Source organism: Balaenoptera physalus (assembly GCF_965194825.1).
Source record: "Balaenoptera physalus genome assembly, chromosome: 1".
NCBI lineage: Eukaryota > Metazoa > Chordata > Mammalia > Artiodactyla > Balaenopteridae > Balaenoptera > Balaenoptera physalus.
Window position 1 is genome coordinate 106488947 of NC_138882.1, and position 16926 is coordinate 106505872.

Consider the following 16926-nt stretch of genomic DNA (forward strand, 5'->3'; position numbering starts at 1 on the left):
ATTTTAAAAGTTTTAAAAATCAGTTTGTAAATTGCAAGTCACTTAGTATTTAGATTAAGCTTTATAAACTGAAAAGGCAACTTCCCCATTGCCTTCCAGATTATCCTAAAGAAATCTTAGGACAGATTTCTAGTCAACCTTCCAGATTATCTTTGCCTTTCATTGTTTTGATTAGGCTATTTTACAACCCTAGAGAGACAGAAATTAATTTGTAGAAAAATGTATAGCTATGCAAACAATTCTTGTCCATAGAAATGAAACATCTCTCTAGTGGAGGTTCAACTGGTTTCCTTTCCCCACTGTAGAAAAAAAGAGTTTGTATCTATTAAAAAAACTTATTTTAGGATTTCTAATGGCCTGTAAATATGTCTGCTTTGTGGATTTTCCATAAAACCAGTTACAACATTTTTCTGCTTCCTTTATTAATTAATGAGTTAAATAAAATCTTTGACACATTTATTTTACATTTTTATGAGAGCCATGACTTGGAACATTTAAAAAAATATTATTTAATAACCTGCACCCCACTAAAATAGTTATTTAAAAAATACTCAGGATGATTTTTTTTTAGAGAAGTAAATACATCCTTTAAAAAACAGCTTGTTTTAATATTCTTTCTGTGCCATCTTAAAATTCTTATCCCTATACTATGCATATTTTAAAGTCCAGGTCAAGGCTTTTCTGGATCAATTTAAAAATTTTGGATTTCCCTGAACTCAGATCCCTTATGCACCAACAATTTATTCAATAATTGATCTTGCACAGCACTGGAATGCATTTGTCTTCGTACACTGTTTAATTTTTCATATATTAATGTCTATTTTCTCAACGTAAGTCTATAGTTCTTATATGTTGGGACTTTTCTTTATAACATCCATAACATAAGGCTTTATATAGAATAGGAATTTAAATATTTGATTTGATTTGCTGATTTAATTTTCACAATGTCTGATAAAGCTTACAGGTACAGTTCATTATCAGATTAATCAAAATTTTCTATTAGTTAATGACATAAACACTTAGGGCTTAAAAAATAGTACTAACACTTTTTTTACTCTCCCCATCGAGATTATATGGAATGGACCTGAATAGATGACCAAGAACGTCTTCTTGACTTGTTTTTCCTTAATCTAGTTTAGTCTTTTTAAAATTTACTTTACCCTTCCTCCAGCTCCACCCCCACAAATCTCACACAGTCTAAGCTTGACTATAGATCAATCTTTCTCAACCTTTTCAGTTTTGCTTCTCAAGAGAAAATTTGAACTTAATTTAAATTTTCATTGAGTGTGGTAAAGTACTAAGGAATAACATTTTGTCATGTAAGATTGAGCTTTGGAGGGCCAAAATATATTGTAATATCTAAATTATTTTCTTTCCCACAAAGCCAAGTTTTACCCCCTTGCGGGCAATATCACCTCCACTGAGAATGCATGCTATATATGTTTTTCAAGGTTGCTGGAAGTTGTAATTTCAGGAAATGACTTAAACTTTTTAAAAAAGTGGAGCGTTTATGGGGACACAAACCTTTATCATATGACTGAAATTTGACACATTATTATGTTAACAAAGCCCTCTCCTTTTATGTTATTTCTCAAAGACCTTCACCCCAATTTGATAGAGGTGAGGGTGAGGGAGAAAGCAGGTAAAGAGGAAAAAGTATTGTCCTTTAACACTGTCATTTTTATTATCTCACTATATATTTTAAACATTTATATATTTAAACATTTCTAAATGAGTTATTTTATTTATGAAGTTCCATTCTCAAGGAGCATGCATAGTACAGATAGTCCTATCTTTGCATGGTTCTATGTGCACAAATGTCAATTATCACGGTTTAGTTTAAAAAACATCAGTCACCCAAAAACATGGTTCTAATTTCATTTACCATACTGTACTAGCTCTAATTACATAAACTGCAATTTGATTCTGTCTCTTCAGACCACAAATCACTATGTAAATAATAGATGTACATCATGATTAGTGATCAGTCACATCACTTCTTTCAAAGTCTATCAATGACTGGTCACTGTGCATCTGTTATTTAGTTCACAGCAAAAGTGTAGCTGTGTTGCCTCCTTTTTCCCAGTGATAAACTCACAAGACATTTTACAAAATGATTAATCAAAAGAGAGCACTGGTCAGTAAAGATGAAAGAACAACAAAGAAATGAAAAGTGATAATGCTGGAAGTGAAACTGAGATCCAAAGTAAATGGAGTGACAGAAGAAACATCTGACTGCAGTATTGCTGACACCATCACAGTTCAAGAGATTCTAGAAAAGCAGCCAGGGAAACTTAGTGAAGGTGAACTTATGGGCATAATGGAAGAAAATGATTGTGACGAAAGGAAAGGACTTTGAGAGGAAGTGAGGTCAAAAAACTTCACATGAATGCAACTCAAAGAGATATTTCAGGACACTGAATGTGCAAAGCCTCCCAAAATTTTGGAAGTTGTTTCAAACTTAGAATGGAGTACGACAATCCTCCAAGGCAAAGAAAAAATACTCTATCATGTTATATCAGGAGAAGAAGCAAACACTGTTCAAAGTACTCTTGATAATTTTTTATAAACATAAAATCCTTTCTCATTTAAAAAAAAATTACAGTGCACTAAATACATACTAGTTTTACTATATTTTTTTCCCTATACGTTTACAGCCAGCAGTAAGAAAGTTTTAATGTTTTGACAGGAATATTTAGAAGTTATAGAATAATGGTATTTTCCCTTATTAATTATTAGGATTTTTTAGCACAGATTTAGCTTTCATGTCATTTTCACCTTTATACACTACCCAAGAAAGCAAGACCTGCCAATTCTCAAACTTGACACCATTCATTCACCAAGTTCCAATGTCTGATCCCATAACTTATTTATATTATTTAATGTAAATAAGTCTCATTGATTGCACATGTTAGTGGATGCCAGGTATTTTTTAAGCCATTGGTTAGGTACCATCATGTTGATCTCTGAACAGAGATGGAGTTACTAGAGGTGTTTTCTGAATTTTTGTTCCCAGTTACTTCCTTTGCATATGATTGGGCACTAAAATGTGGCTGGTAGCCACCTACAGTGGTAGGGGAATTTTTTTCTTTCCTTCTTTCTCTTGATCTACTAGTTGATGGTTGTTATGATTTCCCCCTCTCAAGACATCTCACCCCTCTTCCTGTACTGAGGCTGATCTGGGTGATAAGAACTTTTACAAGCAAAAATAGCTGCAAGTAAAGAAACAAAAGAGAGAGAGGTACTAGAAATGCCTAATAAGAATTGAATTTCAAAGTATCTCCTGTTCCATTAGCTCTTTTCCAAGTAAAGCTTCTGACCTATTCCTCACTTCAGCATTTGTCATAAAATATTTGGCATAATGTGGGATTTTGTTTCTAAAGTATAGATGACTTTCACATATGGCTTTTGTGTAAAAAGGCAACCGATTAAAACGTACATGCATTTTTTTCTTTCCCTGCAGGATCAAACAGAAGGAGGAGAAATCTCTTAGTAGGAGTAAGAAATATTTTAGCTCTCAGTCTGTGTCCCCTTGGATAATATATAGTAAAATGATTTAAAAGACTTCAAAAGAACTTTGTGCCTATGTACCTGCACACATGGGGCTTATAAAAATGAAGATGACATCAGTTGCCTGAATTCAATTTCGTGATAGCACTATTCTGTTTGATTATACTTAAGCATAATCATTCTTCAAAATATTAATAATATGCATTAGGATTATTATAGCATCTTCATTAGCTATATTGGAATCTTTAATCAGAATTCAATTAAATGTTTTTCAGTTGTTAGTATGGATGAGAATATGTGGGGAATTTGCTAAAAACTAGAGATTCCACGTCAGAAGGACTTGAGTGGAACTGAGGAATCTGCCATTTAAAAAAATGTCTTGAATAATTCTGTTGCTGGTACACTGAGGACTAAACTTTAAGAAATATGGAAAAATAGACCTGCCATTATTCTATTGCAATGTGAATCAAAGACAGTCTCATGGGGGCTTCCCTGGTGGCACAGTGGTTAAGAATCCACCTGCCAATGCAGGGGACACAGGTTCGAGCCCTCGTCCGGGAAGATCCCACATGCCGTGGAGCAACTAAGCCCATGCACCACAACTACTGAGCCTGCACTCTAGAGCCAGCGAGCCACAACTACTGAGCTCGCACACCTAGAGCCCGAGCTCCGCAACAAGAGAAGCCACCGCAGTGAGAAGCCCACACACCACAACGAAGAGTAGCCCCGCTCACCACAACTAGAGAAATCCCACGCACAGCAACAAAGACCCAACGCAGACAAAAAGAAATAAATAAGTTTTCAAGGACAGTCTAATGAAGGTGGAAATGTATAGTTTATGGAGTTATATTGCTTGACTTCAACATTAACTCCTTCACTTATTAAACGTGTGATCTTGATTAAGCCATAAACTTTCTCTGTCCCAGATCCCTCACCTGTAAAATGGAAACTAGAACAGAATAAGTTTTGCAAGGATGATGTGAAATAATCCTTCTAAGGGTTTAACACAGTGACCAGCAAGTAGGAAGGGCTTAAAAACAGTTGATTCATATTGGTTTTCTTTTCTTTTCTCCACAGGTTCTACAGATCACCTTGTTGTCCCCTGAAATTCTAATTCCATGTGAGAATGCATTGTAAGATGTCCTTGTGTCATGGCTGTTAGAGATGATTTCAAATAATTTTCAATCTCTTTTATATTTATTCCGTTTGAATTTTAAGAGTCAGAGACCTGGACTTTCTTCTAACACACCCTTTTAAACAGATATCCCTTGTTGACTACTATATGTAGGAAAGTTGCCCTTATCTAATGGAATATCTGTGCATCTCCTTGTGGCTCTCGTTCTGCCAATGATGTGGCTATGGGGTAGAAAGGTTGTCCTCTCAGTGGAGTCAGTGCTAAAAGTGTTTTCTCCATTAAACTAAGTCAACACTATTAAATGGTTCCATTACTGCAAAAACCTGCAATTATACTGGCACACTCTATCGGCAGATATATAGACTGCATATTGTTCCTCAATTGATCTTTTTGGTGCTTAAGTCTATATGTCAGGCATATCTCAAAGAAAAGGAGAGGAAAGGGTTTAAATGATTATGACCAGTGACATCTCCCAAATTCAGTAATCAGATACTTCACCCCTCCTCCCACAGAAATAAGTGAATAAGGGGAGGCAGAACGAGCAGACATGGTTCTCTGGCAAAGCCCTTCCTCATGGAAATGCAAGGAGATGGGAGTGAACAGGACTAATCAATATTCATCTTGGTAATGTGCAGCAAGTACACTGGCAAGGCCCATCAGGTGCTGAAATATTGACATAAAATGCAAATTTGAATGTAATGTATCTGGTCCTTTGCACACACACACACACACACACACACACACACACACACCCCACTACAGCAGGCTATACCTGCTACTTTCTAAACCTGGAATGATACAAACCTGCACCTTTGGCAATTGAAATTTTGGAGACTTTGTTGCAATATGGCTGGGTTTTCTATACTTTCCTACCAATTGGTCAATAGCTGACCAAGTGGTAGTATACAGTATATAAGGCATAATAATGGGGTAAGTAAAGTAATTAGTATTTAATAATGTAAATACTATGTATACAAAGCCAAAAGTAATCATTGTATATAATACCAAAAAATCTGGATTTTCCTACAGCCACTCTACACATGGGGCTGCCTCAGTACCTTCACTTGGATCTCTGCCCTTCCCTCCAACCCCCAGGATATCTGCAACCAACAGGAATTAAATGTTCAGCAGGTGTGCACCATACATTTGCTACATATTTTGAATATTCCCTTTGAAAATCAGGGTTTTTTTCCTAATCAGTACCACTGAAAGGTGAACTCTTAACTAGATTCAAGAGTTCATTATAGTGAAATGCCACAAGCCAAATTCAAGGAGCTCACCAAAGAAACAGAAGTGATGACTGGGAAAATAACTAATTAACAACACATATCAAAAGAAGGCACCACTGCCATATTTTCTGCCACTTCAGTCTACTAGACCTCTAGCCCTTTTCCCTTCCTACCATTCCAACTAGTCCTTTGCCTAAAGGAGTCAACTGGTCCTAGATAAAGGAGCCACTTCCTAATACTTAAAGCTCATGGCTGAGGTGAAAAGTAGACGTAGCCCCTTTCACACTGCAGCATGAAAACAGGTCTTCAGAGCACAAAAAATTTTTTAAATGCCCTTTCCCTAAGGTATGCATTTGCATATGGTGGCTTATGATGTTATTACCACTGTACTGTCCTTCAGCAACCTTGGATGATCTGAGATTCTAACACAAAAAAATATTTCTAAATGGAAAACTGACATGTATGATGTTTGGAGATTCTAGTTATACGAAAGTTAGATGATTGTTATATATTTTTCCCATCGGTGGTCACAAAATTTTACAAAATTATTATTTAATAAGATGATGCACTGAGATTCTTGACACTTACCTTTACTTAATACATAAAAATTTAATTCTGTCTTATTCACACATTAATTTTGAAAATGTTAAAAAATACACAGAGAAGTCCATGTTAATGTATTATAATTGTTTATGGTTTGCATATATGTATAACATATCTAAAAGAAATCAATCATTACTAATCATGTTGAAATCTTTATTACTTCCCTCTATTCTCAGGTGTACCTACAATGATAAATATAGTTTGTTATTTTCCAAAACACATATTTTTCATAATTATTACTGTCTACAAACAATAGTAATATTATTTTGCATGTTTTATTCATATAAATTACATCATACTTGAGCTGTATTTTCAACTTTATCTTCATCCTCTTATTATGCTGATGTATTTAAATCAAGTTTATTTTAGAAATGGATAACAATAATTCATTTCTTCTTTTCCTACTGAGAAACATTTAGACACTTTTTCTGATTTCCCTATTACTAGCAATTATGCAAAAGGTTCTTTTTATGCACATATGTGACACATTCTCTAATGTATCTATAGAGTATGAGTTTTGTATCACAGGCTATGTACATTTTCAACTTTATTACTTAATTATTTTCCCATTGATTTTTTTCCCAGATTGCATTCCCATTAGCCCTATATGAGTACCACATTTTCCCACATCCTAGTTAACACTTAATATTTTCAGACTTTTACATTTTTTCCAAATTTAGAAATATGAAATTGCATCTCATTTTTTAATTTTCATTTTCCTGTTTACTAGTGAAGTTGAACATTTTTTCATATATTTTCAATTTTTATTGTTTTGGCAGAGTATATAATCAAATGAAATGTTTCTGTTGTTCCATTTATTAAAAAGAAAAAAAGCTGTCTAATTGGAATTAAGTACTTTAGGGAAGAGATTTTAAATAACATAAATAGAAAACTATAATAAGAAGGTGAGATACTTTAAGCTGTATAATTTGGCTGTTATAAATCATGGACTACAGAATTTCTCTCTACATATATGTAACCCATAATTTTTTCCACGCTTAATTGTTACATTTTGAATTATAATGTAGATTTTTCTGATTCTATGTCCTTTCATTAACTCAAATTCAACTTAATTAAAACCAACAAATATTTCTCCCACTTTCCTCAAAAGAAGCACAACATATTTTCTTTACGATTTTTTTGTTACCGATACCTCTCTGAATGCCCAATATTAAAATTTCAATTATCCTATAATTATCCACTGACCAATCAGGCACAAAATTCTGCCAAGTCATTCTTAAAATAATTATACACAAAACTAAATATTTAGGTTTAGAATGAGAACCAAAAAAGATTATGTTTGTCAGGGATCTATTGTTATGAGTAATCCCATATCATCTTAATACAGTGTTAGAGATAGTGATGATCAGAAGCTGTGCATAAAAGTATTCATGAAGACTTTTATTTGAGGTTCCCCCTTACTTATTGGTGTGTTAGTACTTAAATATCTCAACCCAAAATAAGGACAGGACAGGAGGAAGGGGAAAAAGGAGGGACTGCAGGGTGGTACCTTGGTGATAGAATCTGGAATTCCAGTTTGAGTTACCTTAGCCCTGTGAGGCTGTTAGAAGGTCTGCTAAGTTTCTCAGCCTCCACGTAGACTCTTCTGAAGGTGGCAGATGCTCTTAATGAAAATGTAGCCCTAAGTGCTAGGTATTCTTCTATTTCTTCACTCTTCCAGATCTTGGTCTCATACTTTGTCATTGTCATTATAATGCTCCAATGCCTTTAAGCAGTCGTATTTATATATCTCTGGCTCTTCCAGTCCTTCTCAGTGAAAGAGTTGGTCTAAATTATCTAGTCCTGCATTATTAGAAACAGAAGTCTTCTGTAATATTAGTGTTTATAAATATGCAATTCCTTCTTACTGGAATTTTTTCTTCACCCCTGCTAAATTATATCCAAATCAAAATCCATCTTCAAAAAAAAATGCTCAACATCACTAATTATTAGAGAAATGCAAATCAAAACTACAATGGGATATCACCTCACACCGGTCAGAATGGCCATCATAACAAAATCTACAAACAATAAATGCTGGAGAGAGTATGGAGAAAAGGGAACCCTCTTGCACTGTTGGTGGGAATGTAAACAGATACAGCCACTATGGAGAACAGTATGGAGGTTCCTTAAAAAACTAAAAATAGAACTACCATGTGACCCAGCAATCCCACTACTGGACATATACCCAGAGAAAACCATAATTCAAAAAGACATATGTACCCCGATATTCATTGCAGCACTATTAACAATAGCCAGGACATGGAAATAACCTAAATGTCCATCAACAGAGGAATGGATAAAGAAGATGTGGTATGTATACGGAATATTATGCAGTCATAAAAAGGAAAGAAACTGGGTCATTTGTACAGATGTGAATGGACCTAGAGACTGTCATACAGAGTGAAGTAAGTCAGAAAGAGAAAAACAAGTATCATATATTAACACATATATGTGGAATCTGAAAAAATTGATATAGACAATCTTACTTACAAAGCAGAAACAGAGACACAGACGTAGAGAACAAACGAACAAACATATGGATACCAAGGGGGAAGGAAGGGGGCGGGATGAATTGGGAGATTGGGATTGACATATATACACGATTGATACTATGTATAAAATAGATAACTAATGAGGACCTACTGAATAGTACAGGGAACTCTACTCAATGCTCTGTGGTGACCTAAATGGGAAGGAAATCCAAGAAAGAGGGTATATATGTATACGTATAACTGATTCTCTTTGCTGTACAGTAGAAGCTAACACAACATTGTAAAGCAACTGTACTCCAATAAAAATTTTTTAAAAATCCTAGCTCAGATAGATTCGTGATTGGTAGGGGTACCATGAGAATTTTAAATGAGTGTGCAAAATGATCCCTTTTTGAATATATTTTCAAATACAGCATCTATGAATTTCTTCCCTCCCTGTATGCATATATTGTACTTTTACATTAAGAGCTGGAGCCTAGTTTACTTCCCTTTAAATCTGGGTTGGCTTTAGCTGCTTAAGCAAAAGATGTTGCAAATGTGACTGTTGTGCTTCTGAGTCTAGGTCACAAGAATCTTTGCTGTTCATGCCTAGGTCTTCAAGAATACTAGCTCTTGGGATGCTCCCTCAGAACTTAGCTACCATGCTGTAAGAAATGTAAGCCACATAAAGTGAAGACATGGAGGTGATCTAGTCAACAACCCCACCTGAGTAACCAGCTGACAGCCAGCATCAACTGCAACCATGTGAGTGAGCAATTTTGAATATCTAGCCAAGACTAGCTGTGATATGACCCTAGCCTCCATCTGACTGACACTGCACAAGAAACCTCAAGTGAGAATTATCATAGCACCATGAGAGTTAATGATATTTTTTGAACCACTAAATTTCAGAAGAGTTAGTTATACAGCAATTGATAACCTAAACATCCTTAGGAGCTTTACAATCAAGTGAAGAAGACACAAAAGTAGATTCTAATAATCAAGTGTAGTAAATACAATGACAAAAGTGTTCACAGAAGATGTTACGGAAAAAAAAAAACTGAAAAGAGAAACCCTGAGAGAGGGTACTGCGGGCCCAGGAAAAGATTTCTAGATGAGATAATATTCTTAAAGAAACTCAGAAGAAAAATAAGAATGGTTCAAGCAAAAGAAATGTCACTAAAGATGTTTAATGTTCTTCTCTATCCTCTTTAAGAGAGAACAATGTTAAGGGAACTACAAGCATTAAAATTTTACCGGATTCAAATTATTGGGAGACAATGGGTAGACAAGACTGGAGAAAAAGGCAAGAGACCATATTATGCAGGGCCCTGGATTAGTCATTTTAAGGAATCCTCACTTGATTGTCTAGAAGATAGGGAGACACTGAAGGCCTTTAATCTAAGAAACAACGAGGCAAAATTAGTCTTTAAATCAACCATCTCAAGTGCTGTGTGGATAATAAATTGCAGATTGAAAGTAGAAGAGACATAATGCCTGAGGCAGAGTTGAGTCCTTACAACAGGGATCATTTTGCAGATACAAGAAGATGCTCATCTGTGAACCAGGAAGCGGGTCCTCACCAGACACCAAATCTGCCAGCACGTTAATCCTGGACTTCCAACCTCCAGAACTAATTACAGAATGCCCAGTCTTTATTTGATTCATGGCTGCCCAGAAGGAAGATTAAAAATCCAGACTTCTTCAGAGCTAGATATGGCCAAGTGGCTAAATTCTGGCCAGTGAGACGAGAGAAGAAATGATGTGCCTTAAAAGAGAAAGGCTTGCCCCATCCTTTTCCTCTTCCACACAGGTACAGGTGACAAACTAAGGTCACAGAGCCACCAGGAGAAGGAGACTTGATTCCTAATGTGCAGAGGTGCTGGAAGAGAGAGAAATCAACCCTCTCAACCACAGCTGAATGGCAAAGGAAGGAAGGAAAAAAGGAAGGAAGGAAGGAAGGAAGGAAAGAAGGAAGGAAGGAAGGAATTAGAAGAGAAAGAAATACTGATGGTAAGAAAGGGAAAGAAATCACTCTAATAATTCATATCATATAAAATAAGGTTCTGACCTAGGCATACATGGAGGAGTAGGAAGGATTTAGAGATATTATGCAGAAAATTTAACAGAATTTTTGATGGATTGAATGCAGGGATAAAGATGAGAGAGAAATAAAGTGTGATTTCCATGTTTCTTGCTTTGCAATGGAGAGAAAATTGTGCTACAAACTAATATGATTGAAGGAAAATATTGGTTTGATATACTGAGTTTGAAGTTCCTGTAAAAAATTAAGTTAGTGACATCTAGCAAATCTTGGGTATATAAATATCATGCACAGAGGTACTAGGGTTAGAAATTCACTCATTCACTCATTCATTAAATGATTACTGATTAAGTGACTACCAGGTGCCAGGCACTACTCTAGGTGATTAAAATTAGAGCAGAACAAACAATGACCCTTCCTTCTGAAGAATATGTTCTAATAAAAGAGACAGTAAATAATAAAAATAATAATAAATAAATAATAAATAGAGAATGATTAAGGTACTATTTTGACAGACTAGTTAGGGGAGGTAGGGGATCTAGATAGAAATGACTTAAAAACAAGGGAAAAAGTCACCTCAAAAGAGAACAAAAGAGAAGAGAGCAAAAAATGAAAGTGTGGCAGTACTCTGACAGGTCAAGGACCTTAGGAAACGTTTCAAAGACTATTTTCATTTATATAATGAAAGGGGAAATTTTTCTCAAGGGTTTATATAACCTACTGGATAATCCTTTTTAAAAATGTTTATCTAAAATAACTAAGTTCATCAATATTAAATGACAGATAAAAATCAAAATAGGTAACAGCATTTTTTAACATAATGGAACATCTCTGGAATGCTGAAGCAGTATAACATATATGAAAGAAGTATATCATATAAGTTTTTTATCAAAAGAAGACTAACATACATAAACAGTTAACAATATAATCCATTATATACTATTAAGAACTTACTTTTGTAATATTGGGCATAAATGTTAAAAAAGTTTCATTCTTTGTTCTACGTGTTGTATATGTACAATTTCATATAAACTTATTTTTATGTATGCCTCTGTAGATAGTACTGGCTAAATATTTTTGTAGTACTTTATAAATTTCAAAGCTATTTTATACCCATTGTAGATACAGAAGATCAACTTTAATTAGATACATAAATATCAAATATTTTTCTCATGCATGTATTGAAAAATGCAATATTTCTAAATCTATGCTATGCATCACACTTTATCATTTTGTTCTAAGTTCCAGTTACCAATTTAAGTTACAGTAACCAATCTGAAGTGACTGAAAACAAACGTAGTTATACCATTTCCTCTCTATAATAAAATTATTTTGAATATCTAATGTAGGACACAAGATACAAAGAGTTTCATGGACTTTCTAAAAAGGAGGAATTGCTATGTACAGATAAGATATGATATGGCCTACAATACTGTCAAATTGATTGTATGGAAATGTATTATAAGAAAGTTTTACTACAAAACAAATTACTAATTAGAAACAATAGAATTATGTTTAAGAAAAACTATGCAGTTTTATTTTATTTTTTAAAGAGAGATAGAAGAAGTAGTAGGGTATGGTTGAATTTATGTATAGCTACAGCTTCTGCTTTTCAGTGGTATGGTCAATAGTTTTTGGTTTATTACTAAACTTGAGTGTTCTCTACAAATGAATAAGCTTCTCTTACAGCAAGTATGTTTTCTGTATGCTAAAATCATCTGTTTTCATCTGTAACATATTACCATCCACTGCTTACTTGATCTTTAAGTATTATCATCTGGTATCACATTTTCATAGAATTTGTCTTCTTATTAACTGCTTGTTACAAATGATCTCCAGTACCATGAAATATAGGGAAATGGAGAGTTACAGGGGAAAAAATGTGCTTATGTAGGAGTTTTGGTCCAATCATTAATATTGGACCATACATGTATGGGATCAGAATAATTTTTATTCCCAGAAAAAATATTCATATCATTAAAAGAATAGCAGTTGACCTTGAGCCTTCATATGATTATGTTTTCATATTTTGTGTGTCTGTTAAATACAGCTTCCTGTACTCAAATAAGTATGCTGCCCTGCCTGCTGAGAGGTGGAGATGGAAAAAGATTGTAGAAGACATTCTGAGAAGAGTGAAAAGCATAAGTAAAAACAAATAATCAAACAATCATGTTGTATTAAGTATTAATGCACTATTATAACCACCCAGCTACTGTACCTCTATAAACTCATTTTCAAATTGTGCAATGATTTGAAAGGTTTGAAAATGGGTGCAGAATAAAATTCCCAACAATTTTTATGTATGGATCATTGAAAAATACTCTATGCTGATTTACCCTTGATGATAGATAGATAGATAGATAGATAGATAGATAGGGAAACAAATGTAAAAAGAGAAAGACAGGGGGCTTCCCTGGTGGTGCAGTGGTTGAGAGTCTGCCTGCCAATGCAGGGGACGCGGGTTCATGCCCCGGTCTGGGAAGATCCCACATGCCGCAGAGCGGCTGGGCCCGTGAGCCATAATTACTGAGCCTGCGCGTCTGGAGCCTGTGCTCCGCAACGGGAGAGGCCGCGATAGTGGGAGGCCCGCGCACCGCAATGAGGAGTGGCCCCCACTTGCCGCAACTAGAGAAAGCCCTCGCACAGAGATGAAGACCCAACACAACCAAAATAAATAAAATAAATAAATTAATATTTTAAAAAAAGAGAAAGACAGAGTTAGCCTCAAACATGCTCTAGAAAGTTATCCCAAAGAGTGTCAGACATAACTCTGTAGTTTTATCTATTACCTCAATAGAAAAGTTCTGTTTTCTGTTTCTGCTAGGAGATAATGGAAATTTCAAACTGTGGTTATGATTGCTAGGGTTATCATTAAACTAAAAACCCTCAAATAATTCCACCTTCTTTCTGCTATTCTGCAATCTCTTTTTTATGCGTGATCCATCTCTTCAAAAGAAATTTTCAAATTTATTTTTCTTCTTGTTATTGATGTTTTATGGGAAAAAAAGCCTCAAGTAATCATACACACATGCACTCATATTCATCATATCAGGATAAAAACAGATGCAATATGATGCAAATCCTTGGGGATTATAACTTTCAAAAGTATTTGAATCCTAATTGAGATTTCTTGAATTTAAAATATACATTATATATACATGAAGAGTTTTCAGTAAAAGATTGTAGAGATTTATACACAGTATGTGTCTGATATCTCAAACAATTTATCCTCTTCTTAATGTAGAAGAAATGCCCATATCTCTAGTTCAGATACTGTAGTCCTTAAGAAATATAACTTCTAGAAAAATCAACAGAAGACAAAACTCAAGTTGTATTAGAGGTGTAATTGTATGAGAGGGTGGTTGACAACTCTTCCCCATCTTTTTATCTTATGGAAAACACATTTTCCAGCTACAAAAAAAAAAAAAAAAAAAAAAAGTTTCTTGAGTATAGTTAGGTGATGCAGGGTGTATGAGAAAGTTAATTTGTCATTTACTCTTTCTTTGCTCTTGTGAGGCAGCTACCTCTTTTCTTGAGCTCTAGAAAACAAGTATTTGGAAGCTTAGAAATAATGCTTTTCCCATCCCACTGTCCACCCATCACTGAATTCTACCTCAGGTTGACAGGGAAACTACATTTCTGGGTATGGCTGTGTGTGAGGAGGAGAGATTTCAGCTGTGTGGGGTCACTAGTGGAATATCCCATTTACAAGAAGAAAAAGAAAGAAAGCCTCTTCATTTATTTATGCGTAGTATTTTAGGTGACCAAAAGCCCTAGATAGATAAAAACACATGAATATTTAACCAAATAGATTATTTCAATAGGCTAGTTATAAATGACAGTGCATATATGCATATATAATAGCTATAGACTGTGTACCTTGAACAGAAAATACACACTGATAGTCTGCATTGCAAACTTTCTTTAAAGCACTAAATACAATAACAAGTCCTCTGTCAATGACAGCAGACGATTCCAGGCACTATTTGTTTCGTAATCCTGTATCTAGCTGACTTTAATTCTCTGAAGATCAAGATATCAGCGAATGCTGAACTGGAGCAGGAGAGTCAATCCTTGTTTGGATAACAAATTTCCCACAAAATATCTCCCCAAGCCCCAAGGAGCTGTAGTGATGTCATATCCGTTGTCCAGGTCTCCACACCTCTCTCAGCTGTTACTCCCTTTATCTTTTTCTTGGGTCAAAACTTTTGAGGTAGTCTGGCTATATAGCCGCAGGAGAGAGAAGGTAAATTGGGGCGCGCGGCTTGGAGGAGCTTCAGCACCTCGGTCAGCGACCACTGCAGCTCTATCCACTCCTAGAGCTCGCGGACTCCCAGCCCTGAGAATGCCTGCGGAATGATCGCCCCCCAGGGCGGCTGCCGCTACTGCTATCGCTGCTGCTGCTACTACTGCCGCCGCCTCTGTCTCCACTCAGCTCTGACTGGCAGGCAGAAAGTGAAACTGACGAAGGGAAAGGTCTCCGCAGTGAGAGTGGAGTGGCTACATAAAAGAGAGTAAACAGGGGCAAAAACCCAGATCAGAATGCAGGCGGCATCCAACCTACTCAATCTCCTGCTGCTGTCTTTGCTTGCTGGATTAGACCCTTCCAAGGTATGGGCAATATTTTAACTCTTGTTTGAAATAAATGTGCAATATGTAACAGACCGACCAAAAATGCATTTAATTGTGCAAAAAAAAAAAAAAAAAAAAAAAAAGCAGCATGAAAGACAGCTCTTCCAGCTACCTTGTGGTGTCTGGCGTATCCCCACTGCTTGGAAGATAACAAGGTGAACTACCCGAGGAATAGCTCCACAAGGTAGAGTCCCGGAGAGAGGGGGGAGGGACCAGGAGCGAATATAATGTGCATGGGCAGCGGGCAATGCGGCTCTTGGGAGAATTTAGCTTATTTGGTATCCAAGTGTTTAATGTTCTCTTCTGAAGTCGGACGGGTAATGCAAAGGACTTTGCAGTTAAAACAATGCAATTTGTAATCATGTATTAGGAGATGGTGAACCGTTTCTTTGTTGAAAGCAGAGAAGCGTTTTCCAGCTGATCCTGGTCAATAATCCTCCCATCGCAGACGTGCTGCGGTTTGTGTCCAAAACATTTGGGATGCTGCTTGTAACACACAGGGCAGAGCAGCAGAGCTCTACTCTCTGCCGTGGTTGAGAGGCATTGGTGAAAGGGGCTTGTGTTTGTTTCTCTCTTTTCATTAAGGAAATTACGGAGCACTGAGGAAGTTCTGATTACCAGTGTTAAGAAACAGGAAGTGAGAATCCTTTCAAACTAAGGAGGGCAATAGGAAGGATGAGTTGTCTCATATCTGCTGAACTCTGAAAATTATCCAGTACTGGCAATTAAAGTGAATGCTAACCTCTTCTGATAAAAAAATCAGAAAATATGGAGAAATATTTTCAGCAGTGTATGAGAAAAGTCTTGAGCATAAAGTGAGATAATTTGAGAGCTTCAGCATTCTAAGAAAATCATAACTATCTGGAATCAGATATAATGCATCTAGTAAAAAGAGTAAGGGAATACAATTTCAAAAATTATTTTACTTCTTTAACTGGTCAAGAGCAATTTGACACAATAGGAGAAATGATGTCATGTTCTAAAACCATTTAAAGTTGTATTTTGGAATATTGTAAAGTTATTTTAAAATAACTGTGTAGTGTAGAGAAATTGTTTCTTTTCATACTTGAACTAAGATGTAACCAAGCATAGCCTAATACTGTGGTTGACTGAATATTTCTAGGCCTAATATAGTATATAGTGAAAATTTAGAATCATATCATCTATGCTTATAATTATTTCTGTGTACTTTTCATATTTAGAGAGACCTGATAAGAATAAGATCATTTCCTTTTAAAGCTATGGTTGTGATATTAAGACAAAATAATAATTTTGGGATCCTTAATGGGATATTTCATA

General features: G+C 35.4%; 1 protein-coding gene across 1 annotated transcript in view; it reads left to right on the plus strand.

Moving 5' to 3' along the window:
• The first annotated feature begins 13701 nt into the window (after positions 1-13701).
• Positions 13702-16926, plus strand: part of OLFM3 (olfactomedin 3) — a 201742-nt gene continuing 198517 nt past the window's right edge. The window contains exon 1 of the mRNA XM_082452554.1: positions 13702-15606. Coding sequence (XP_082308680.1) covers positions 15538-15606 — 69 coding nt within the window. The 5' untranslated portion in view covers positions 13702-15537. The remainder of the gene's footprint in view (positions 15607-16926) is intronic.